General features: G+C 41.6%; 1 protein-coding gene across 2 annotated transcripts in view; it reads right to left on the bottom strand.

The window, feature by feature from the left end:
• Positions 1-7,883: 7,883 nt before the first annotated feature.
• Positions 7,884-26,989, bottom strand: part of LOC137657582 (alpha-aspartyl dipeptidase-like) — a 53,392-nt gene continuing 34,286 nt past the window's right edge. Inside the window, exons 4-7 of one of the 2 annotated variants that reach the window (XM_068391929.1) lie at positions 25,074-25,228; positions 21,152-21,325; positions 9,934-10,076; positions 7,884-9,713 (exon numbers count right to left, since the gene is read on the bottom strand). In XM_068391929.1, coding sequence (XP_068248030.1) covers positions 9,659-9,713; positions 9,934-10,076; positions 21,152-21,325; positions 25,074-25,228 — 527 coding nt within the window. In that variant the 3' untranslated portion in view covers positions 7,884-9,658. The remainder of the gene's footprint in view (positions 9,714-9,933; positions 10,077-21,151; positions 21,326-25,073; positions 25,229-26,989) is intronic. The other variant, XM_068391928.1, reaches the window with a different exon arrangement.

The raw sequence follows: 26,989 nt of genomic DNA, 5'->3' as shown, positions 1-26,989 counted from the left end.
GAAAGAAAGAAAAACGTGAAGCAAAGAAAACCATGATAGCATTAACAAGCTCTTTTAAATAAGACTTCTCTCTTTTTCTGTTTCTCTCTAAACATAGCATTAACATGTTCTTTAAATAAAATCTCTCTCTCTCTCTCTCTCTCTCTCTCTCTCTCTCTCTCTCTCTCTCTCTCTCTCTCTCTTCTTCGCTGTTATAGTGTTAGATACGTCTACAGTATTACAGAATTTTTTTTCCGAGAGAGAGAGAGAGAGAGAGAGAGAGAGAGAGAGAGAGAGAGATTAAACAAAAATGTGTTTAAAGTATATATGATTTTTAACAGCATCAACGAGTTGAAAAACAATTAAATGTAACTAAGAAAGTAATAACAGCTAATCTGAATTCCTTTATTAACTAAAACAAATATTGATACAAACACACTCGTGTGCGTATGCACAAACACACACACAGGTGCAAAAATTGCTAAGCAGTAAGAGAGACGGTCGGGGAGGAGGTAGAGATGGTGACTGCGATAACATACCGTAACTCGTCACTGAAAGTGATGAAAATAAAAAATCAAAAGAAAAAAAATGTTAAAAATGTTATTTTTATTAGTAAAATAAATTTTTGAATATACTTACCCGATAATCATGTAGCTGTCAACTCCGTTGCCCGACAGAATTCTATGGAGGGATACGCCAGCTATCACAATACTAGAAGGGGGTGTACTTACCAGCGCCACCTGTGGCCAGGTACTATAGTACTTCTTGTTGACACCTCCTCAATTTTTCCTCGGTCCACTGGTTCTCTCTGGGGAGGAAGGGAGGGTCGATTAAATCATGATTATCGGGTAAGTATATTCAAAAATTTATTTTACTAATAAAAATAACATTTTTCAATATTAAACTTACCCGATAATCATGTAGCTGATTCACACCCAGGGGGGTGGGTGAAAAACCAGTGTACAAGACTAAAGGATAGCTAAGTATCCCGTATTTCATATAATCAGTTATCCACAATAACAATGAAATAATAAGTACCTGGTAAGGAAGTCGACTTGAACCGTTACTCTGCCTTTAATAAGATCGTCTTCCTTACTGAGCGCAGCGTTCCTCTTGGGAGGCTGAATCAACTCAAAGGTGCTAAAGTATACAGGGCTGCAACCCATACTAAAGGACCTCATCACAACCTTTAACCTCGGCGCTTCTCAAGAAAGAATTGACCACCCGCCAAATCAACAAGGATGTGGAAGGCTTCTTAGCCGACCGTACAACCCATAAAAAGTATTCAAGAGAAAGGTTAAAAGGTTATGGGATTATGGGAATGTAGTGGCTGAGCCCTCGCCTACTACTGCATTCGTTGCTACGAATGGTCCCAGGGTGTAGCAGTACTCGTAAAGAGACTGGACATCTTTGAGATAGAATGATGCGAACACTGACTTGCTTCTCCAATAGGTTGCATCCATAACACTCTGCAGAGAATGGCTCTGTTTGAAGGCCACTGAAGTAGCCACAGCTCCCACTTCATGTGTCCTTACCTTCAGCAAAGCAAGGTCTTCTTCCTTCAGATGAGAATGTGTTTCTCTAATCAGAAGCCTGAATAGTAAGAAACTGAGTTCTTAGAACTTGGAAAAGAAGGTTTCTTGATAGCACACTATAAGGCTTCTGATTGTCCTTGTAAAGGTTAAGACCTTTTTAGATAGTACCTAAGAGCTCTAACTGGGCAAAGTACTCTCTTCAGATCATTCCCCACCAAGTTGGACAGGCTTGGGATCTCGAACGACTTAGGCCAAGGACGTGAAGGAAGCTCGTTTAGCAAAAACCGAGCTGCAAGGAACATGTAGCCGTTTCAGATGTGAAAACAATGATCCTGCTGAAGGCGTGGATCTCACTTACTCTTTTAGCTGTTGTCAAGCACACGAGGAAAAGAGTTTTTAATGTGAGGTCCTAAAAAGAGGCTGATTGGAGAGGTTCAAATCTTGATGACATAAGGAACCTTAGGACCACGTCTAGATTCCAGCCTGGAGTGGACAACCGACGTTCCTTTGAGGTCTCAAAAGACCTAGGGAGGTCCTGTAGATCTTTGTTGGTGGAAAGATCCAAGCCTCTGTGGCGGAAAACCGCTGCCAACATACTTCTGTAACCCTTGATCGTAGGAGCTGAAAGGGATCTTACTTTCCTTAGATATAACAGGAAGTCAGCAATCTGGGTTACAGTGGTACTGGTTGAGGAAACTGCATTGGTCTTGTACCAGCTACGGAAGACTTCCCCTTGAGACTGATAGATTCTGAGAGTGGATGTTCTCCTTGCTTTGGCAATCGCTCTGGCTGCCTCCTTCGAAAAGCCCCTAGCTCTTGAGAGTCTTTCGAAAGTCTGAAGGCAGTCAGACGAAGAGCGTGGAGGATTGGGTGTACCTTCTTTACGTGAGGTAGACTTAGAAGGTTCACTCCTAGAGGAAGAGTCCTGGGAATGTCGACCAGCCATTGCAGTACCTCTAAGAACCATTCTCTCGCGGGCCAGAGCGGAGCCAACCAACGTCAGCCGTGTCCCTTTGTGAGAGGAGAACTTCTGAAGTACCCTGTTGACAATCTTGAACGGCGGGAATGCATACAGGTCGAGATGGAACCAATCCAGTAGAAAAGCATCCACGTGAACTGCTGCTGGGTCTGGAATCGGAGAACAATACAACAGGAGTCTCTAGGTTATCGAGGTAGCGAACAGATCTATGGTTGGCTGACCCCACAGGGCCCAAAGTCTGCTGCAAACATTCTTGAGAAGGGTCCACTCTGTGGGGATGACCTGACCCTTCCGGCTGAGGTGATCTGCCATGACATTCATACCGCCCTGAATGAACCTCGTTACCAGTTAGCTTTCGATCTTTAGACCAGATGAGTAGGTCCCTTGCGATCTAGAACAACTTCCACGAAAGAGTCCCTCCCTGCTTGAAGATGTAAGCCAGGGCTGTGGTGTTGTCAGAGTCCAACTCCACCACTTTGTAAAGCTGGAGGGACTTGAAGTTTATCAAGGCCAGAATAACCGCCAACAACTCCTTGCAATTGATGTGAAGTGTCCTTTGCTCCTGATTCCATGTTCCCGAGCATTCTTGTCCGTCCAAAGTCGCACCCCAGCCCGTGTCTGATGCGTCTGAGAGGAGACGGCGGTCGTGTTTCTGAACAGCCAAAGGTAGACTTCCTTGAGAAGAAAGCTGTTCTTACACCACGCGAGAGAAGACCTCCTCTCTTCGGAAACAGGAACCGAGACCGTCTCTAGCGTCATGTCCTTTATCCAGTGAGCAGCTAGATGATACTGAAGGGGGGAGAGGTGGAGTCTCCCTAACACGATGAACAGGGCCAGCGATGCAAGTGTCCCTGTTAGACTCATCCACTACCTGACTGAGCATCGGTTCCTTCTCAGCATGCTCTGGATGCATTCTAGGGCTTGGAAGATCTTGGGGCCGACGGAGAAGCCCGAAAAGCTCGACTCTGAAGATCCATACCCAAGGAGACAATGGTCTGGGATGGGACGAGCTGAGACTCCTCAAAATTGACCAGGAGGCCCAGTTCCTTGGTCAGATCCATAGTCCATTTGAAAATCTCCAGACAGCGACGACTTGTGGGAGCTCTTAAAAGCCAGTCGTCTGACGGAGCCGGACACAAGATCATGGTACTGCTGCACAGTCTGTGAACTGTCAACCATGGGCAAGCGAGGAAGTACAGTGACAACCCGAATCTGTCTAGACTGTCTGGGTCGTACAGACAACTCCTTATCGGGTTGCTGAGGTTGCCGCACTGCGTCACAACAAGTCACTTCTGCTGGTTGTTGAACGTCTTCCCCGTGACACATTGACTCCGTAAACAAAAAATCCTCTAACAAGGACTAAGCTTGGACTGCATGTCTTGCAACACAGCTCAAGGTCTATGGGAGCAGGTGTGGTAACAGACGGGATTAGCGACTGAAGTGGAACCATTACCTTCCCTGGAAGCATGTTATGCTTAAATAAAAGTCCATAGGAGGCTACGCAGCTAAAGGCTCCCTCCAAATGACAGAGTCCTCAAGGGAATATCAGAAGGAGGGAGAAAAGAACTTTCTCATCTACAGGGACCATATCCTAGAAAAGCTAAGTTCTCTCAGTGAGGGTTTCACTGGTGCAAAAGCAGCAGACTAGAAGGCAACGTTATGAAACTGCTTGACAGTCTAGTGAGTTGGCAACAACCAAAGATGTGTGACTGAGAAGCATGCGGTAAGGTATGCAGAGCATGTTGTATGCAGAGTATGCTGTATGCAGAGCATGCTGTATGTAGAGCATGTTGTATGGTGAGCATGCTGAATGCAGAGCATGCTGTATGCAGAGCATGTTGTATGCAGAGCATGCTGAATGCAGAGCATGCTGTATGCAGAGCATGTTGTATGCAGAGCATGCTGTATGCAGAGCATGCTGTATGTAGAGCATGTTGTATGCAGAGCATGCTGAATGCAGAGCATGCTGTATGCAGAGCATGTTGTATGCAGAGCATGCTGTAAGCAGAGCATGCTGTATGTAGAGCATGCTGTAAGGTAAGCAGAGCGTGTGCATGGCGTTTAACATTTCTCAGAAATTCCATGACCAGTGCTAGAGTGCTTTATGCATGCTTGCATGAGGTTTTAATATCAACATAATATTAACCTTACATTCATAACTCATGATTCATATTTTTGCCATATTTTGCGATATTGTTAAAAATATATTGCAAGGAATACAAATATATTTTTATAAGTAATACAAATAACCTCCATTATCATAATGTTTGACAATGGAGGTAAGGTAAGCTGAACAGCAGAGTCAGAACGAGCTGGAACAACAATAGTTGTGGTTTCCTCTTCAAGACTCTGTAGAGGGAACACCTGAGGCTCAGTCTGCAAAGGCTGATCAGCAGAAGGTAGGCTCATGGGTGGAGGAGGCTGACTCCTGGCATGAGTGGCTGAACTCAAGGGTTGCGCTTGCTGAGTGGTTGGCGGATGCGCAGGTGCAAGTTCCTGAGGAACGAGTTGAGGTTCCTGCGGTGTGAGCTGAGAGCGAAAAGGTAGTGGCTGCGCAGAACGCAGTAAAAGTCTCGCAAGTTGAGGCTCCTGAGGCGCAAGGCTAAGGTGTTGTGCTTGCCTTGAGGAGGGTTGAGCTCGCTGCAGCGAGAGCTGAGGAGACTGACTCATGGATGGGAGAGGTTGTTGTACCTCAAGCGAGTGTTGCCTCACTGGTGGAACAGCAAGTGGAAGCGGAGGAAGAGAGGTATAAGCCTCCTGTTCCCATTGCTGAGGTTGCCTTAAGGAAGGCGGAGGGAGCTGCACACCACTGGGATCAGTAAACTCATAACGTGGCTCAACATCGTACGCCTGGCAGGCGGTACTGCGGTCAGGCGGAGCGAGCGCAGGCGGAGCGAGCGCAGGCGGAGGGAGCGCAGGCGGAGCGAGCGCAGGCGGAGCGAGCGCAGGCGGAGGCGCAACCTTCTCAGCCCGACACTCACGCATCAAGACCGAAAGTTGTGACTGCATGGACTGCAGTAGAGTCAACTTGGGGTCGGCAGACACTAAGGTCTGCTGAGGTAAAGCCTTAACAGCAGAGATCTGTTGCGGCAGAACCTTACTCCTCTTAGGCGGAGTGCATTCAACTGATGACTGCGGGGAGTCAGAGCTAACCCAATGACTGCATCCGGGTTGTTGAACTCTAACTTCGTACGTCTGGCATAGGTCTGGACTTTACGTTTAAGAGGTCTTGAGACCTGAGACCAGCGTTTTCTCCCCTAAATGTTTTCTGCAGACGAGCAAAATAAGGGCTCAATCGTCTGCGGGTGGGAGTGACGGTCTCGGTAAGACACGCCCACAACCACCGAGGATACTTCTGTGCGCCGATCAAGGCCTGCTGAACCCTTTTGTCCTTCGACATTGCTTCTCCCCTGTGCTTGGGAGCTTGCAAGAGGTCCCGGACTGGGAGGACGACTGGCGCGCACAGAAGTACCCTCACGCACTAATCACTAATCACTTTGATTTTCTGTTTGCACTTATTTCACTGAACTCGAAACTTTAAGTGGTTTGTACCTGAAACACGCAATTCTATCCTTTCTCAAAAGTTAGTAATTGCGAAAACAGAATTACAATGTAACAGAAAAATCTAATGAAAGATAAATAATTCAGTGGCTGGAAAGAGACTAAACACTAGATCACTCTAGAAACGTTCACCTTCTTCCCCTAAAGAGACTAGGGAGAAGAGCAAAAACGATAACAACGTTACTCGCTTGTATGAAACGTTTATCCTCCTCTTTCTCCCTCCGTCTCTATCTCTCTCTCTCTCTCTCTCTCTTGACTTAGAACCTGAGAGAAGAGCCCAATCATATATATCGTTAAAACATATTATTGTTAAAGGAAAAAACTGAAATATTTCCCAAAATGAAAAGTTCCTTTATTAGGATTAAAACCATTAAGTTAAGAAAGAATGAACAAAACGCTAGACACGGTTACTCTTACTGCAACGTGAAACCGTGAAAAATTCTTTCTCTATCGTAACGATAGAGCGCAAGTTGAACGTTCTGAACGTCAACAACTGCAGAGACAAAACAAAACGTTAGTTCAACTTTGAAAACAGTACGAGACTATCAAAGAAATTCTTTCAAAGACAATAAAATAGCATAATATGTTAACAGGTAAAACCAAAATGACGGGCTCAATGTTAATTAACTTCGGTACCAAGAAAAGACCGCCTACTATTAGGAAGGTCGAATATAAACAAATATAAAAATTAATTTTAATAAGTTTATAATAAAAGGAAGTTAATCGAAGAGGCCTATAAGAGGCGGAGAGATATAAAATAAATCTATAACTTTTGTTAAGCAAAATTAAGAAAGAGAGTCTATACTCTCTTAGACACCAACACTTCCGTCTAAGGGAAGGGTCGGCCATTTAAAGGTGAAAGAGAGTTCATACTCTCTTCGTCACCATAATTAATCAAATTAATTCCAAAAGCTAACTAAGCTAATATAGAAGTTTCCAGTAAAGCGACAGCCGAAATCAAAGAGAAATACTTCACCAAAGTCGTGAAAATACTCCAAGAACATAAGCGTATCCCAGAACGTCTTGCCGGAAGCACGACAGAGGAAAAATTGAGGAGGTGTCAACAAGAAGTACTATAGTACCTGGCCACAGGTGGCGCTGGTAAGTACACCCCCTTCTAGTATTGTGATAGCTGGCGTATCCCTCCATAGAATTCTGTCGGGCAACGGAGTTGACAGCTACATGATTATCGGGTAAGTTTAATATTGAAAATTATGAAATATAGAAATAAAAAAAAAAATAAATAAGCTAAGTTAGATTAAAATTTCCGTAGTGTAAGTTACGGTATGTTATCGCAGTCACCATCTCTACCTCCTCGCCGATCGTGTCTCCTCCTGCGTGTGTGTGTGTTTGCGCATACGCACACAAGTGTGTTTGTATCAATATTTGTTTTAGTTAATAAAGGATTTCAGATTTGCTGATATTGTTTTTTTAGTTACATTTAACTGTCTTTAAACTCGTTAACGCTGTTAAAAATCATATGTACACAACACATTTTTGTTTAATCTCTCATTTTTGTTTAATCTCTCTCTCTCTCTCTCTCTCTCTCTCTCTCTTTCTCTCTCTCAGAAAAAATTAATAGACGTCTCTAACTAACAGTGAAGAACAAGAGAGAGAGAGAGAGAGAGAGAGAGAGAGAGAGAGAGAGAGAGAGTATTTATTTAAAGAACATGTTAACACAATGTCTACCTTCTCGCCGATCGTCCGTCTCCTACTGGCGTAGCAAATCCTACACCTGCGTTGGCCTGTCGCTAAGGTAAAGTGGCAATAAAACACATTTTTTATTTATTATTTCTTTATAATTATATTTTTTACATGCTTCTTTCATATTATGCAGTTATGTTATTGTTATGTGTAATTATGTGTAGCCATTTATTAAGGATTTATTATGGGTTTTTAGGCTGAGGAACGAATTAAATGAATTACCTTGTATTCTTATGGGAAAATTCGTTTCTACATCCGAACATTTTCTACATCCGAAGTTGGTTCTGGAACGAATTAAATTCGTATGTAGAGGTACCACTGTATTTCATGCACAATCTTTTTACAATTATCTAAAAGTCAGATTAAAGAAAAATATCAATACTAAAATACTTTTATTAGGTAATTTTATAAAACATTAATAACATGGAGCTTGACTTTGAGGGTGAGATAAGAGGAGTTACTGATTCTATTATTATTATTCCACTTATTCTTATTTCCTTTATTATTGCATGTTATTTCCTAGCAGCACTAGAGATATACAATACTATAAAAACTACTTCTACACTTGCTATCAATCATCGTTATTGACAGTTTACACCTTCTACACAAAGGAATACCCGTTTAGCGTTGAATTATCACAAACACTTGCTTAGAAATTGGAAACATGGGATAATGTCTAACGCACAGCCAAGCACCAGAATAGCGAACTAACGTACAACTTGGACACGAGAATTGAAATTCAATTTTTTATTTTTATTTTAATTTCACAGTATTATTTTTTCTGCAAACATTCACATTGGCGCAAGTTTGGTATCAGTTTGGTGGAGGGTTACTGTACAGTATACTGTATAGCCTTTATTCAAGTGATTTATCCATATGCTGACAAATAGTGGAGTAACTGAATAGGTGAACTACAGTATTTCTGTCCATTTATTATTTTTATTACTAGCTAAGCTACCACTGTAGTTGGAAATGCAAGATGCTATAAGCCCAAGGGCTCCAACAGGGAAAAATTGCCTAGAGAGGAAAGGAGACAAGAAAATAAATAAAATACAAGGGATGTAATGAACAATTAAAATATTGTAAAATACAAGGGATGTAATGAACAATTAAAATATTGTAAAATACAAGGGATGTAATGAACAATTAAAATATTGTAAGAATACTAACATTAAGTCTTTAATTTAATTGTAAGGTTTTAAGATTTATTTCAAACTGGCAACCCTTAAACTTGTAATGGTAATAAAATTGAGACTTTATCATAGAAGAATATACGGTACATTCCTCCATTGTTGATTACATCTGGCAAGCCATCATTGGTCCTGCTTTTACTTTACTACTACAGTACTATGCTTAGTTTTATTAATTTCAAAATCAGTTAACTTTGTTAATACTTTTTGTAACCATATAATGGGAATGTTCAATGTTGAACAGACACAAAAGCTTCAACTTACAACCTAGACCAAAGTCAAGGTGTATATGCTTTAATAGATAATAATCTTATGGAAGTTTACCTATTGTGGCATGTTTGGTTACTTAAGAAATTTAATTCTCCTTCCCTTTCTGTGTTTCCCCTCTTTTATATATTTTTATTATAGGTACATTAAACTTTAAAATAACTTGTGAACACTGCAGTCTTCATAAAATTTATGAATATAAAATAATTTCAAGGTTGACGAGAATTAAAAAGTTATCAATAAACTTATACTGTAAAACTGTTGTAATGAAAGTGACCTTGTTAAACTATCTTTTACTTAAGTAGAAATGCTCTAGTTAAACTATTTTTTACTAACTTACATAGCTTCTCATAAAAACAGTATTTAAAATTTATAAAAATTATAACATAAGAAATAGAATTTAAAACAATGATTAAAAGCTATTCAGAAATTTAATTTATACACTACAGAAGAAATGAGAAATTTGTATCTAGTGGAAACTCCTCTGGCTGCTTTCCCCTGAAAAATGAAAATTAAACCAGTCACCAAATCTACATACAAATTCACCAAATCTACTTACAAATAAATTACCAAACTTAAGAAAATGAATATATCTTTTTAACCATAGAAATACTACAATCTACCTACAAAGGTATTGTTTTCTTAATGCAACCTATACAATATAAGCAATGTAAGACATGAATATCAAGACAACTACAAAACATCATTTCCAACTTACGCTATAAACAGTCTGGCAGGGTGAAGGCCTTTCAGCACAGCTGAATTTGAAGTGACAAGAAGCATTGATCCTTCTCTCAGACCAAGGACAGGAGGTGTGCCTGGAATTTCATGGTACTGATTGATGCGCTCCTCTCTTGTTTCCTTGAGGTTGAAAAGATCATATAGAATACAGATGATTACCGTACAAAGTTGATTTTATGGTGTGTGTAAAGTCTATTCTAAAAAAATATGATATTTTAATTATAAAATAAATTTTTGAATATACTTACCCGGTGAATATATAATAGCTGAGCCTCCGGCGGCTCGACAGAAAAACACAAAAACTCGCGAGCGATCGCTATGAAGGTTGCGGGTGTGCCCACTAGCGCCAACTATCGGCCAGATACCGCATATACATGTAAACAGCTCCAGTTCTTCTCATCCCGCTGGGTCTCTATCGGGGAGGAAGGGGGGGCCTTTAATTTATATATTCACCGGGTAAGTATATTCAAAAATTTATTTTATAATTAAAATATCATTTTTAAATATTTAACTTAGCCGGTGAATATATAATAGCTGATTCACACCCATGGTGGTGGGTAGAGACCAGAGTTAATTAAGTTTACAGCGTCTATGCTTAGAGTTTTTGACAGTTATATCATAACAAAACCCAAATATATATAGGTACCTGGTAAGGAAGTTGACTTAGACGATTACTCTGCCTTATTAGTCTGTCTTCCTCACGAAGCCCAGCGATCCTCTTAGGATGCTGAAAGACTCCCAGGAGCTGAAGTATCAAGGGCTGCAACCCATACAACAGGACCTCATCAAACCCCTAATCTGGGCGCTCTCAAGAAATGACATTTGACCACCCGCCAAATCAAAAAAGGATGCGAAAGGCTTCTTAGCCTTCCGTACAACCCAATTAAAAAAACATTTCAAGAGCAGATTAAAAGGCTATTGGAATTAAGGGAATGTAGTGGTAGAACCCTTACCCACTACTGCATTCGCTGCTACGAATGGACCCAGTGTGTAGCAGTCCTCGTAAAGAGTCTGGACATCTTTTAAGTAAAATGACGCGAATACCGACTTGCTTCTCCAAACGGTCGCGTCCATAATACTTTGCAGAGATTTATTTTGCTTAAAGGCCACGGAAGTTGCTATAACTCTTACTTCGTGCGTCTTAACCTTAAGCAAGCATCGGTCTTTTTCATTCAAGAGAGAATGAGCCTCTCGTATTGAAAATCTGATAAAATATGACAAAGCATTCTTTGACATAGGCAATGATGGTTTCTTAACTGAGCACCATAATGCCTCAGATCCACCTCGTAAGGACTTAGTACGAGCTAAGTAGAACTTAAGAGCTCTAACTGGACACAGCACTCTTTCAAGTTCGTTGCCTACGATCTCTGACAGGCAAGGTATATCAAAAGACTTAGGCCAAGGGCGAGAAGGCAGTTCATTTTTGGCCAGGAAACCAAGTTGAAGTGAACATGTGGCTTTTTCTGTAGAAAAGCCGATGTTCTTACTGAAGGCATGAATTTCACTGACCCTTTTAGCCGAAGCCAAGCACACTAGGAAAAGCGTCTTGAGGGTGAGATCCTTCAGGGAGGCTGAATGTAATGGCTCAAACCTGTCTGACATGAGGAACCTTAGGACCACGTCTAAGTTCCATCCAGGAGTTGCCAAACGACGTTCCTTAGAGGTCTCGAAAGACTTAAGGAGATCTTGGAGATCTTTATAGTTGGAAAGATCTAAGCCTCTATGACGAAAGGCCGAAGCCAACATGCTCCTGTAGCCCTTAATCGTGGGAGCTGAGAGGGAGCGAACATTTCTCAGATGTAAAAGAAAATCTCCGATTTGGGCTACAGAGGTACTGGAAGAGGACACAGATGCTGGCTTGCACCAGTCTCGAAAGACTTCCCACTTCGACTGGTATACTCTGATGGTAGAAGCTCTCCTAGCTCTCGCAATCGCACTGGCTGCCTCCTTCGAAAAGCCTCGAGCTCTTGAGAGTCTCTCGATAGTCTGAAGGCAGTCAGACGAAGCGCGGGGAGGCTTTGATGAACATTCTTTACGTGGGGCTGACGTAAGAGATCTACCCTTAGAGGAAGACTTCTTGGAATGTCTACCAGCCATTGAAGTACCTCGGTGAACCACTCTCTCGCGGGCCAGAGGGTAGCAACCAACGTCAACCTTGTCCCTTCGTGAGAGGCGAACTTCTGCAGTACCTTGTTGACTATCTTGAATGGTGGGAATGCATATAAGACCAGATGAGACCAATCCAGTAGAAACGCGTCTATGTGGATTGCTTCTGGATCTAGGACTGGTGAGCAATAGATTGGTAACCTTTTGATCAACGAGGTGGCAAAGAGGTCTATGGTGGGTTGACCCCAAGTAGCCCAAAGACTCTTGCCCACGTCCTTGTGGAGGGTCCATTCCGTGGGTATCACCTGACCCCTCCGACTGAGACAGTCTGCCAAGACGTTCAAGTCCCCCTGGATGAATCTCGTCAACAGGGAGATGCCTCGATTTCTTGACCATATGAGAAGGTTCCTTGCGATCTCGTACAGCGTGAGGGAGTGTGTGCCTCCTTGCTTGGAGATGTACGCCAAAGCTGTGGTGTTGTCTGAGTTGACCTCTACCACTTAGTTTCGAAGAAAGCTTTCGAATTTCATCAAGGCCAAGTGGACTGCTAATAGCTCCTTGCCGTTGATGTGCATGCTCTTCTGACTTGAGGTCCACAGACCCGAGCATTCCCGACCGTCCAGGGTCGCACCCCAACCCAAATCCGACGCGTCTGAGAACAACACGTGGTTTGGGTTCTTCGACTGCTAGGGATAGTCCCTCTCTCAGACTGATATTGCTGTCCCACCATTTCAGGCATGCCTTTACTGGTTCGGAGACTGGGAATGATACCGTCTCTAACGTCTTGTCCTTGTTCCAGTGAGAGGCTAGATGGAACTGGAGAGACCGAAGGTGTAGTCTCCCTAGCGAGACAAACTGCTCCAGGGATGAGAGAGTCCCTACGAGACTGTTCCAACTCCTGACTGAACAAACGTTCTCTTTTCAGCATTAGTTGGACTTTGAGCAGGGCTTGTTCTATTCGGGTGGCAGACGGAAAAGCCCGAAAAAAACTGGACTGCGAATCTCCATCCCCAAATATAGAATAATCTGGGATGGGATCAGTTGGGACTTTTCTAGGTTGACCAAAAGTCCCAACTCCCTGGCCAGACTCAACGTCCAATGTAGATCCTGCAGACAGCGAAGACTGGACGATGCTCTGAGAAGACAGTCGTCCAAGTACAGGGAGGCTCGGATTCCCGATAGATGGAGGAATTTTGCCACATTCCTCATGAGCCTCGTAAACACGAGAGGAGCAGGACTGAGGCCAAAGCACAGGGCTCGAAACTGGTACCCCACATTCCTGTAAACAAACCTCAGAAACGGTTGGGAATCCGGGTGTAAGGGAATGTGGAAGTATGCATCCTGAAGGTCGAGAGAGACCATCCAGTCGCCTTCCATTAATGCTGTCAAGACAGCCTGGTAGACTTCATCGTGAAGTTTGTCTCGACAATGAACACATTGAGCGCACTTGCCTCTTACGTACTCCTGCAGTGAACGTGGCTGCCAGATCATTGGAGCCATCCCTGATAGACTTGTTCCTGCAGAGAACGTGGCTGTCAGATTATTGGAGCCATCCCTGATAGCCTTGTTTATGCATGACATAATTGTACAGCAAAACTTCAAACGCTCGAAAAAACTCCTAACAGGAGATGGTCTAGCTCTGAAGCCGACCATAAAATCTTGGAGCGTCTCATGGCCAGGCGCCAGGGAGAGTCTATGAGGTTTGAGAAGTCTATCTGGGCAGAGGCAGGAACTCCCAAGCCGAGAACTTCTCCCGTGTCATACCAGACTCTCGCTCTATAAGCCAGCTTAAAAGTAGGGAAAGCAAAGGCTGTCTCCCCCAAACTCCTCCTGGTGATTAACCAGTCGCCTAGCAAACGTAAAGCTCTCTTAGAAGAGCGAGAGAGCACTAGCTTAGAAAACAATGGCTTCGAAGTAGCTAGGCCTAGTGTAAACTCAGACGTTTAGGCGAACGAGGAGCAGCAGTTACAAAAAGATCCGGACAAAGATCCTTAAAAATCAGCATGATTTATTTAAAGTCCATAGAGGGCTGAGCAGCTTTAGGCTCCTCTCCGTCTGACAGAGTCCTCAAGGGAATATCAGTAGGAGGGGGATCAGCAACTTCCTCATCTGAAGGAACCTTGTCCGACAATTGCCGAGTCTCAAGCAAGGGAGAGACCTGCCGTGGTGGCAATGCTTGACAAGCAGAGTCCACACGCAAAGGAGCAACAGTAGCAGTCAAGGACGCTATGTCATGTAACTGCTTAAAGGACTGACCAGCAACAACAACAGGTGCGGGAGGACGCTCGACGTCAACTCGAGACTGCCTTGACTGCCTAGACTGAGCAGTCAAAACAACTCTTGACTGCGGTGCTTGACGCTCAACGTCAAAACAAGTCAACTATGCTGGTTGGCAAACGTCCTGAACGTCAACAAGAGCATTCGGCAGCGGCTGAAACGTCCACAAGCGGCTGAGAGTCAACACGGGACTGCATCGAGTGAGGCTCTACAAAACATGATTGACGTGACTTTGTAACGTCAATGTCAACAGGACGAGCAAAGGCTCGTTTGGGCGGCTGACGGCCAGGATCTCGATCAGCTAAGCGGCGAGGATCATCGTGAACCTGCTCAGCAGAATAGTCCTCCATAAGAGAGGCAAGCTTATTCTGCATGTCTTGCAGTACAACCCATTTAGGATCAACGGGAATGGGTGCGGTAAGAGACGAGGGTAACGTCTGTGACTGCAAAACCTTGCCTACAATAAGACTCTCGGAGCCTGTGTTACGCTTTTGTTTAGGCGGCGAGCAGTCTTCCGATGACTGCATAGGGTCAGAGCTGTCCCAATGGCTACAACCAGGACGCTGGACCTGTCCTGAAGGGACAGACTTTCGCTTAAAGGGCCTCGAAACCTTGCTCCACGGTTTCTTACGCGAAAAGCCTTCGGATGACGAGGAGAAAATCGTCTCGCTCGTCTTATGGTAGGGGCGGTCTTGATGAGACACGCCTGAAACCAGAGGGAACGTCTGTTCGCTGATCAAGGCCTCTCGAACCCATAAGTCGTACGACATTACTTCTCCCTGGGGCTTGGGAGCTTGCAAGAGGTCCCGGACTAGTCGAACGACAGGCACGAACAGACGAACCCTCGGTCGCAACACTGATAACACTTTGCGCAATTATCACTTTATCACTACGATTTTCTGTTTTGCACTTACTTCACTGAAATCAAATTTTTCAACAATTCACATTAGGCATGAATAAAACTGATTTCTACCTGAAGCACGCAATTCTACCCTACATCAAAAGGTTATAATTGCTAAATAAGTCGTATAATGTAAGCACATTAATACAAGCAAAAAACAGTAAACATATATTAAGATAAAAAGATCAGTGACTGGGGAGGAGACTAAACACTAGTTCATTCAAAACTACGTTTTCAATCTCTCACCGTACAGTGCCTTGGGACGAGAATAAAAACTAAAAACGTTTTATCCTTTCTCCCCGTACAGAGACTTGGGACGAGAGTAAAAAACTGACTCGAGAACAACGTTACTCGCTTGGGACGAGAATAAAGATCGGAACGTTCTCTCTTCCTCTCTCTCTCTCTCTCCGTCTCTCTCTCTTGATTTCACACCGAAGAGAAAAGCCCACTCACCTTTCGTCAATAAACAGGTTATTTGACCAAAGGAAAAAACTGAAAGGACTAAGAAATTGAAAATTAACAAGTTCCTTTAAATTAGTATTTAAAACATTTAAGTTTGAAAGAAGAATGAACAAAACGTCAGAATCGATTTACTCTTTCTGCAAAGTGAAACCGTGATTCTCTCTCTCTCTATCGTAACGATAGAGCGCAAACTGCGTAGCATAAATAAACCAAACGTTAGTTCATCTTTGAAACAGTACAAAGACTATTCAAAGAAAATCTTTCATAAGATATCTACTAAAAAATATTCATTTAATAAGTTTTAAATCATTTGCTCTGTAAAAGTTATTTACGATTGAAAGGGCTCAACGTTGTTTAACTTCGGTTTCCAAGTTAGGACCGCCTACTCTCGGATTAGGGGAGGAATAGGTAAGGTCGCATATAAACAAGTCATTAAAATTTATCTTGATGTTTATTATAAATGGAAAGCTAATCGAAGAGGCCTAATAAAGGCGGTTGAGATATAAAATATATAGAGGAAAATCTATAATTAACAACAACAATTTATAATGTGATAAGATAATTGCTAAAAGCCTGAAACACACTTCCGTACTAAGGGAAGGGTCGGCCATTTTTAAAAGTCAAAGAAAGTCCAAAAACCAATCCAAAGTCATCAACAATTAAATCTATCCAAAAAAGAGTTCAAGATTTAAGTTGAAGATAAAACACCTGCACTGCGAAAGCTCAAACCAAAAGGAAGTACTTCACCAAGACTGTTGAAAAACTCCAGGTTAACAGCGAGTAATGGTACGTCTTGTCGAAAAGACCGACAGAGAAGAATTGAGTCTGTTTACATGTATATGCGGTATCTGGCCGATAGTTGGCGCTAGTGGGCACACCCGCAACCTTCATAGCGATCGCTCGCGAGTTTTTGTGTTTTTCTGTCGAGCCGCCGGAGGCTCAGCTATTATATATTCACCGGCTAAGTTAAATATTTAAAAATACTATTTTAGATTTTCAATATCCCTTTACATTTTGAAATCATGCATTTATGCTTCATGATCTTAATTTTTTTCAAATTAATGAGTCTGAAAATAAAACAAAGGTGAAGCATGGGAAGATTTGCACATCTTAAACATAATCTACCCATTCTGGATAAAAAACCAAAAAATTTACGGTGCGGTAACTAAAACCTACTATATAGCTCATTAATATGAATGAAAAAATATTCCAAAACTAGAAGTCTGCAAACACTTACTCAAACATTAAAGACCATAAAAAGAATTGAACACTTATCCTACTTAGTGTAATCCATCATAAGTTGTAAACATTAGTATTAAATTGAGAACTGCATTTCTACACTAGGTAATACCTACTACTGTACTTGCTTCACATTAAAGACCATAGGGAATAAATACTAAACCTTTCTTGAATAACTTAATTTTTTCAAACTAAAGTTAATTATTTTAATACTTGGCAGGAATATTAAAAAATTTCTATGTAATTAATTTTTCCTAGCTATACAAACCCGAGTCCTTTAGGTAAGGAATATGTTTTCAGTGCGAGCTGGACAGCCATTGCATTGTTTTAACAAGCAGTTAAATATCAGGTGGGAACAAGGGCAAGGAACCCTTTCTCCAATAACTTAATATCTAAATTGAAATTATTAATTTCAATACCTAACGGTAAAAATTTTCTTTAAGTACAGTAATTTAATTTTCCTAGCAATACAAATCTGAGTCCTTAAGGTGGGGAATATGTTTTCACTGGGAGCTGGACAGCCATTGAATAGTTTTAACAAGCAGTTGAATAACAGGTGGGAACAAGGGCAACGAACCTTGCCCCGTTACCAGTCCATGTCTCCTCACTTATACCTTTTGTCTAAGGACTGAGGGGGATGAGGGAAATATAACCTAAAGGACTCTTGTTTGTAGAGGCAGGAAAAATAAAAATTACTTTAAAAATTTATGATTTTTTTTATATGTAAAATACAAACTATTGTCCATTAGGTAGGGAGACTCGCTGCTTGGAGGGTTGGAAGTCCCTGGAAATGTCAATCTACCTGTTCCAACACAGGAGAAAAGATGACTCTAGCAACCTCCTATCTGTCTATTATTAGGATGAATAGGCTTATAGGACCTAGCCTGTCCAAGAAAACTGGTACATGGTCAAAGGAGGGATCCCTTCCCCCAAAGGGGATAGCAGTCTAGAATAATATACCTGGCATATGATGACCAATGGGTTGGTATATATTCAACCATCCTTCCCCTCATCTAGAGAAGATAGAGGAGAACCTCTATAGGCTCTAAAGAATGGACCTTAAAAGTGTAGGTTGCCAGCATCAAGTCAGATCCAGTGAGTAACGCTTCGACCACTTTGTCCCTAAGAGAAGGTGCAGAGAGAATGGAGCAAAGAGCCAGTCATTCTGCCTTAATTCCAGAATTGCATCTATACGTTACCATAGGTAAGATTCTTACCGTTCCGTATGGGACCTGGATTTGCTACACCACTATTTGAACAGCCACCACAAGAACAAGTACAAAATCATCAAGGGACTTGTTGGTGGTACTGTACAATAAAGGCCATTAAGGTGGTCCGGTGCGTACACACCCCAACCTTAAACTCCCCGCAAATTGCAAGATTACTTTTGAAGGCAAGGGTGAGGCCTAACCCCTGACGTTGTAAGTTCTGGTCCTAGCTGGTACCTAAACTCTCTTATCAGTCAAAAAGTATGCATTACAGATCGACTCCCAAAGACAAAGATAGTGTTTTAGACACCTCTTTCTTGGTTCTACCCGTCCTAAGTAAGTCGCCGACACTCAGGTCTGAGGTGTTGAGCTTTCTTCAGATAGCACCGCAGAATCCTCATGGGGCATAAAAGCCTCTTCTCTCTGTGCCACTCATAGTATGCTTCACGTAGATGAGATGGAGAAGGGCTCGAACCTGGCACCTTCCAATTACAGTACACCTCTCGGAGTTGGAGACTACAGAGGGACCATGCCACTTTCCTACTTTGCCGATTAAGGCAGCAGAGACAGTCTTGAAAGTCGGATCCTTGACTAAGGCCTTCTCAAAGGCTTGGACAAGATACCGAGAACAGCAAGACTTAGAAGCTACTCCCAGGCATCAGATAAGATACCGAGAACAGCAAAACTGTTAGAATCTACTCCCAAATATAGGCAACTCCTATAAGGAGAGGTCTATCCTTTCTGTCAAAAGATCATGCTCAAGCCTGAGTGGTAGCCTTGATAGCCAGTACAGTCAGGAGCTTCACCCAGCTGGGAAGAGGAGGAACTCCATGATCTGGTCTAAATATGATCCGACCTGGGAAGAATCTTGTCTATGATATCAGTCGTTGAGGATGACCCACTTTCCCGGAGAGGGAGGACCAAGAGTGTTCCCTCAGGATCTCACTAGGGATGCGGCCATTTGGGAGCCACCTAGATTAATCAGTCCCGGCATAATCCACAAGGTAGATTAGCTGATGGAAAAGGGTTGAATGGAAAAAGGGCTCAACTATCCATGTAAACTCATGGGCCTTGGAACGCAATTTTGAACACAGACCATGGTACTGCATCAGGGGAAAAACCAAGGGCGCTTAATCTTTAATCGTATGACAAACAGGTCAATCCCGCAAAACCTCCCAAACCAGAAGGCTCTCTGTTATGCCAGAATGTAAGGACTACTCTGACGCTACAGCCTTTTCTGCGAGACTTGAGTGTGTCTATGGGTCCATTCCTCTTGGCCAGAAAGAATTTGACTGACAACAGTCATGGAATATCATCTGTAAGTGCATTCACTTCATCAGCTAGCAGAGCTAGATGTAAGCCAATACGGTGGTGTTGTCACAACCACCAAGCGGATGCCTCCTCAACGTTCTTGGAGTGATTGCATTGGTGGAAAGGCTAAACATCCACAGACATCAAAGAGTAGATGCTGCTTTTCTCAACACACTGCTGAGACAACCCTGCCATTCAGGCATGTGCTCCTTCCCTCTTTCATCACATCTGAGCACAGTTGCATGTCAGGAGACAGAGTCAAGTAGGACTCCCCAGTGAGGGTTCCTTATTAGGCAACAGGTATGATCAATCCAAGCCTCCCCTCCCGCTATTACAAGGAGGGATGGCGATCCCTGGAGACTAACTAGAGATTCTTCAAATAATACTTGAAGAGATCTCTGGTGAAGACACTCACTTAAGGAATGAGTTTCTCCAATGAGGGAAGGTGGCTGAGAAGGTTCTGCTGGTGCCATGGTAATTTTGTTTGACAAAACCAACGCATTACCTCCTTAGGCTTGCTGATGACAGAATCTCCCTGTTACTAGCGTGCCCAAGTGCTTCAACCTAGGCTTGGGTAAGAGATTTGACATTTCCTCGATTATTACAACCCCCAGATCATCATGAAATGGGAAAGTTGAATTCGATCCTATAGCCACTGCCATATGAAGGAAGCCAGGATCATCTACTCAAGAGATACGTCTACGGTCGTATCCCATGTCGGTGGCCCCTAATTACAACCAAGGTGAACATTGAATGAACACCTTAGAGCAGTATCCAGTTTAAACTAGCAGTTAAGTGATGGGTACTATCCTTTGTTCCCACTAGAAAAATACTGTGGGAAATGAAGGAAATCTACAGGTCAAGGATACTTACTAAACACCATATAAAACATACTGTACAAAACCAATATACAAATATTTAAATTGTGACTAGATAACTAAAATATGCTAAAAAATTTCCTCAAAAAGAGTGGTAGAGGTAAAAGGTTGAGTCCACATAAACAATGGAACGGCAGAACTTTAGTCCAGACTAAATCACTTACATTCATATAAATCCTCTTAACATTTTACATAGACCAGGGCCATGCCAATTATTTTTTCAGAGGGCAATTTTATATACCGGTAATTTACAATCGACAGACAGAGTTACCTTGATATTCTATGGTGAATATTCTAAGCAGAGGTAACTACAGTAGTACTTTAATGTTATGCAAAAATTTATTGATATGCAAACTACATTCCTACAATATTTATTCATAATTGCACACATGATATTTTTTTCAGTTATTTATTGAATTCAATAATTATGAAATCATTTATGAAATCATTTATTTCTATTTGAATTAGAGGCATGCCACTACTAGACCTAAGATTACTTCTGGCCAGAAGACATGGGGTTGAACAGCCCTTCCATAGACCATAGATTCACAATTAGGTGATGAATTGAAAAGAAATACACTGGCTTTAAAGCAGGGAAAAATATATTAAATAAAAGCTAGCCATGACTGCTCACTATACAATTAGAACAGTAAATGACAATGGTTATTGAAATGAAATGTATTAACCCATCAGGTGGAATTATTTCCAAGTAAAGTCTACCTATCATTAAGTCACATGTACAATAAAAGGCTTGTCTCCTGCGTGGACATATAAGTACACCCTACCCCACCTCACATATATTTTGCTACTTACCCCCATGTGCTTACTTGCAGGATCTGCATCAATGTAATGGGGGTTGATGTTGAAAGGCACTAAACCCAAAGCATTAAAACTTGGAGGGTACACTATTGGCATATCATTCGTCGTATTTATGCTGACTGTCGAAACATTAGTCCCAGCACTGCTTCCAATGTAAGGAACACCATCCTGTAATCAGATACCATTATTATTGATGCTAATTCATCTTAATAATATAAAGAAAATTGTACTCAAAATTTTAAATTTCATGGATACAAACACATTACTTTATAAAAGACTTTATTTATTGTGGTCCAATTTTGACAAAAAAAGTTATACCAAAATCCCAATTCAAAAATAAGCAATGCAATGGTTAGGCAGTAATTAGGACATCACCCAATAAAAAAGAGAGAGAGAGAGAGAGAGAGAGAGAGAGAGAGAGAGAGAGAGAGAGAGAGAGAGAGAGAGAGAGAGAGAGAGAGAGAGAGAGAGAGAGAGAGAGTGTTTTTTGCTGGCACTAATCTTTTTCATATGCTGAGCAAACATCTTTCTTCGTTCTATCCTCATATTCAAGAAAATCTTTATCAAATAATCATCGCATATAATAGTGCAGTCAGCCATCCTCATTCGCGGAAGTTAGGTAGTAGAGATAGGCGTGAAGAACAAGAATCTGCGAATGCTTACCGTACTAGGGTGGGTCAACTCGTAACCTATGAACTTATTGCCTACCTGCAGTTGACTAATACCATAGGTAACACACTGTACTGTATTGCACTCTTTTCATGCCCTTTTTTTGATGGTATCTCAGTTCATACTATTTTTCAGAGGTAATTGTACATTATTAACACAGCTTCAGTACAAAGTTAGACGGAAGTCATCAACACACCACGCTATGTATAAGTAACAACAAAATACTTGTTCGTATCTAACAACATTCACTGATACTGTAGAGCAGTAACATCACTAGTATTTGATAGTTGAAATGCACCTGAAGTTAAAAACAAAAGTAAAAAATGCTTTAATGAAGCACAATTATCTTTGTAAAAGTCATGATTTTTTAGAATCCAATATTTTCTGCTTAAACTAGTCTGTCTGAACTGACGACAATGAACGTCGTGTTTTAAGGTTTTGTATCCAGTACAGCATACGTGTAAATACACTATTAGTAATTCTTTTTCAATAAATGCATGGGAAAAATATAAGATAACAAAAAATTTACTGTAAAATGTCACTAATATTTACAAAGCTCTAGCATTAAAATATGATGCACTACAACAACAACTACTCTCTCATTAATTTCCCCCCTTTCACCATTTTTATCTATTTTCAGATTATTTCCTTTTAATAATACAGTATTTGATTCCTTCCTACATCATAAATTAATACAATTATTTTAGTTTAAATATATAAATAGAATGAAATCTACATTCTAGAGTGTATAAATTATATGTAGAAGTAAAATTCTCTGTGTAATATAACGATGGCACCTAGCCTTAAAGCAGATACAGTACAAAGTTGTTATTATTTTTGTTTCATAAAAAAAAAAAAAATTCTGTATCTCTTATTTCTTACTGGAAAAAATTAATTTTATAAAAGAAATATCTTTAAACGTAGGAACAGAAAATACTGTATGTCCCTCCATATTTCGCAGTCCCTTGTAATTTGTTAACTATTCATTGCACGCTCAGAATGAAAAAAAAGTTTACAGCTGTGAGTGATGTGGTGAGGAACGATTAATTTCCTGTTTAACCTGGTGTACCAAAGTAACTTGAGATACTGTAATTATATTTGAAAAAATTTCATATTATTATTATTATCATCATTATTATTATAATTATAATTATCATTATCATCTATTGAGGTGCCGGTGATGGGAGATGAGAATGAGAGAGAGATTACAATAGAGGAAGTGAGGAGAGCACTAGATGAAACGAGGGTAGGAAAAGCATCTGGTATGGATGGTGTGAGAGCTGAGATGTTAAAGGAAGGGGGTGTGACTGTACTTGAATGGCTGGGTTGGTGAGATTGTTTAATATGTGTTTTGTGTTGTCAATGGTACCAGTAGATTGGGTTTGTGCATGTATTGTACCACTATATAAGAGTAAGGGAGATGTGCACGAGTGTTGTAATTCAAGAGGTATTAGTTTGATGAGTGTAGTTGGAGAAGTGTATGGTAGAGTACTGATTAATAGGATTAAGGATAAAACAGAGAATGCAATCTTAGAAGTACAGGGTGGTTTTAGAAAAGGTAGGGGTTGTATGAATCAGATTTTTACATTTAGGCAGATATGCGAGAAATATTTAGCAAAAGGTAAGGAGGTGTATGTTGCGTTTATGGATCTGGAGAAAGCGTATGATAGAGTTGATAGGGGAGCAATGTGGAATGTGATGAGGTTATATGGAGTTGGTGGAAGGTTGTTGCAAGCAGTGAAAAGTTTCTACAAAGGTAATAAAGCATGTGTTAGGATAGGAAATTAAGTGCGCGATTGGTTTCCGGTGACAGTGGGGCTGAGACAGGGATGTGTGATGTCGCCGTGGTTGTTCAACTTGTATGTTGATGGAGTGAAGAGAGAGGTGAATGCTCGAGTGCTTGGACGAGGATTAAAACTGGTAGACGAGAATGACCATGAATGAGTGATAAATCAGTGGTTGTTTCCGGATGATACTGTACTGGTTGCAGACACGGAAGAGAAGCTTGGCCGATTAGTGACAGAATTTGGAAGGGTGTGCGAGAGAAGGAAGTTTTGAGTTAATGTGGGTAAGAGTAAGGTTATGAGATGTACGAGACGGTGCAAGGTTGAATGTCATGTTGAATGGAGAGTTACTTGAGGAGGTGGATCACTTTAAGTACTTGGGGTCTGTTGTTGCAGCAAATAGTGGAGTGGAAGCAGATGTACGTCAGAGAGTGAATGAAGGGTGCAAAGTGTTGGGGGCAGTTAAGGGAGTAGTAAAAAATAGAGGGTTGGACATGAATGTAAAGAGAGTTCTTTATGAGAAAGTGATTGTACCAACTGTGATGTATGGATCGGAGTTGTGGGGAATGAGAGCGACAGAGACAGAAATTGAATGTGTTTGAGATGGAGTGTCTAAGGAGTATGGCTGGTGTATATCGAGTAGATAGGGTTAGGAACGAAGTGGTGAGGGTGAGACCTGGTGTAAGAAATGAGTTAGCAGCTAGAGTGAATATGAATGTTGAGGTGGTTTGGCCATGTTGAGAGAATGGAAAAGGCTGTCTGCCAAAGAAGGTGATGAATGCAAGAGTTGATGAGAGAAGTACAAGAGGAAGGCCAAGGTTTGGGTGGATGGATGGAGTGAAGAAAGTTCTGGGTGATAGGAGGATAGATGTGAGAGAGGCAAGAGAGCGTGCTAGAAATAGGAATGAATGGCGAGCGATTGTGACGCAGTTCCGGTAGGCCCTGCTGCTTCCTCCGGTGCCTTAGATGACCGCGAAGTAGCAGCAGTAGGGGATTCGGCGTTATGATGCTTCATATGTGGTGGATAACGGGGAAGGGTGGGCTGTGGCACCCTAGCAGTACCAGCCAAACTCGGTTGAGTCCCTTGTCAGGCTGGGAGGAACGTAGAGAGGAGAGGTCCCCTTTTTTTGTTTCATTTGTTTGATGTCGGCTACCCCCCAAAATTGGGGGAAGTGCCTTGGTATATGTATTATGTATGTATGTATCTATTATTATTATTATTATTATTATTATTAGCTAAGCTACAACCCTAGGTGGAAAAGAGGACGCTATCAGACCAAGGGCTCCAACATGGAAAAATAGCCCAGTGAGGAAAGGAAATGGGGAAATAAACAAACTACAAAAGAAGAAATGAACAATTAAGATAAAATACTCAAGGAAAGTAACATTAAAATCTCAAAAAAAGCTGTCAAATTAAAGTTAAGTTACATTAATATTGATCATTCAAATTTACAATACTTTACCTCAAGAACTCTCTTGCGAATAGGTTCAATTAAATTGTTGTCATATAAACTTTTTAACAACTGAAAGGAATTTCCTCCTCCAATGAATATTGCCTCTGCTGCATTTACAGCTGCTACTTTGTCTTCTGCAGTATGAATCCCTTCAAGCTTGTATCCTGTAAATAATAATAAAAATGTGCACCAAATCTTGTAATAATGAAATTTTAAGACAATTATATTATGAAGATCCAGGAAAATGTATCATTACATTCCCAAAGCACATAAGTTGTCTTCTTCAACATTGACTTTAACCCAAGATTATCTTATTAGACTAAATATTTCTAACACTATAAAGATTTAGTTTTTTTGGGCTCAAGCCATGTCGTCCTGATGGAAGGTTCCTATACGTAGCTTTCAAAGGGATATTTGGCTACAGTGATATTCCCAAAGAATTAACCTTTAGGTCTCCAGAATTCTAACTCCTAGCGCGAATATCCTTAAATTTTCTCTTAAGGATAGTGCATAAATCAGGGGACGAATATCTTGATACGACACATAGCAATCTTCACCCCGAATAGCGTTTTCGTTTCGAGGGGGAAGAGTGGCAAAAATAAAAGGGGAGCCGTTATCAAGGTTACCCTTCCTCCCGTACTACTATTGAGTATTTAGATGGCGCTGTATCCAAGATGGCACTCATTCCTATTTTGGTAGTGATTTCGCACGGTGGTGTTCCCTGTTGATTTAAGGTTTTGATCACTTTTGTGAGGATTTATTATGCAATCTCCAGCTTCTTTTTCCTCTGGAAAGTTGAGTATCTATTTTTTGCAGTGTATAATTTTTAGCTACTGCTTCACAGTGAAATTAGAGTAAATCTTTGTGTTAAGGAGCTAGGCCTGTTACCGGAGGCGCCATGGGCTCTGTCGTTCGTTATGCACGTATTATTTAGTTAGCAGAACGACTTTCCCGGTTGTAATAGCATTAATAAATTATGAAAGCTATTTAGGCACAATTATACTAGTAAAGATATATATTTTATGCATAATTTCCTCTTCCTTTTGTCGATCGTATACATTAGAGTTTCGGTGATTTAGGTAACCGAGTCGTCTCGTGCTAGGCTTCCTGGCCTAGGCACTGTGGTATACTTTCAGACATTATCCCCGGTTACCCTTCTGTATCGTTTTATTGATTCAACGGGAGATAGTACATCTCCTAAAATTATATAACTCGATACTTGTCTCCTGCGGAGATTTAAGGGTAATCCCTCCTTCCCTCCGAGTGCCGCCGTAGGCGTCAACCATATCTGGTCTTGCCATAGAGTAGTCCACTCCGGCTTGACTAGGCTAGGGTTTTCTGTCTCCCACTTTTGCCGGCGAGATCCCGGCTTTGGTTTTCGACAGAACTTCAGAGTATTCAGTCTTTCTGCCGGCGGCAGAGCAGCAGGGCGAGTAGTCACTCCCCTGCCAGCTTACAGCTAAGCCTCCCTAGGCCGCACCTGAAGTGGTAGTATGTTGCCGCCACCTTCTTCCCTGCGGTCTAGAAGACTAGTCCTGTGTCGGCAGACCCTAGGCTGAAGAATAGTATTCTTCTGCCGCCTAGGATGTCACCGATACCGAGACAACGTTTCTTTCTTGTGTGGAGGCGGTGGCAATTTTGCCACCTTCTTCTACACTCGATAGATTCGGCAGACCCTAGGCTGAAGAATAGTTATCCTTCTGCCGCCTAGGATGGCGCCGATACTGAAACATTGTTTCACTCTTGTGTGGAAGTGGGTCCTGCCGCCGCCTTCTACACTTGATAGAGGACCCTTTTCCCTTCCTCTCTCTGTCCTTTAGCGATGACTTAGCCATCGTAATTCTGTGGCCGTTGTCCTGCAATCTCACCGCTTGCCGGGTGGGTTGCGGTGCCGGCCAGGCTCCTACATAAGCAGCTGTTTAGTC

This window comes from Palaemon carinicauda, chromosome 18 (genome assembly GCF_036898095.1).
Source record: "Palaemon carinicauda isolate YSFRI2023 chromosome 18, ASM3689809v2, whole genome shotgun sequence".
Lineage (NCBI taxonomy): Eukaryota > Metazoa > Arthropoda > Malacostraca > Decapoda > Palaemonidae > Palaemon > Palaemon carinicauda.
The sequence above is the reverse complement of the archived record's forward strand: the minus strand, read 5'-3'. Positions and strand labels throughout refer to the sequence as shown.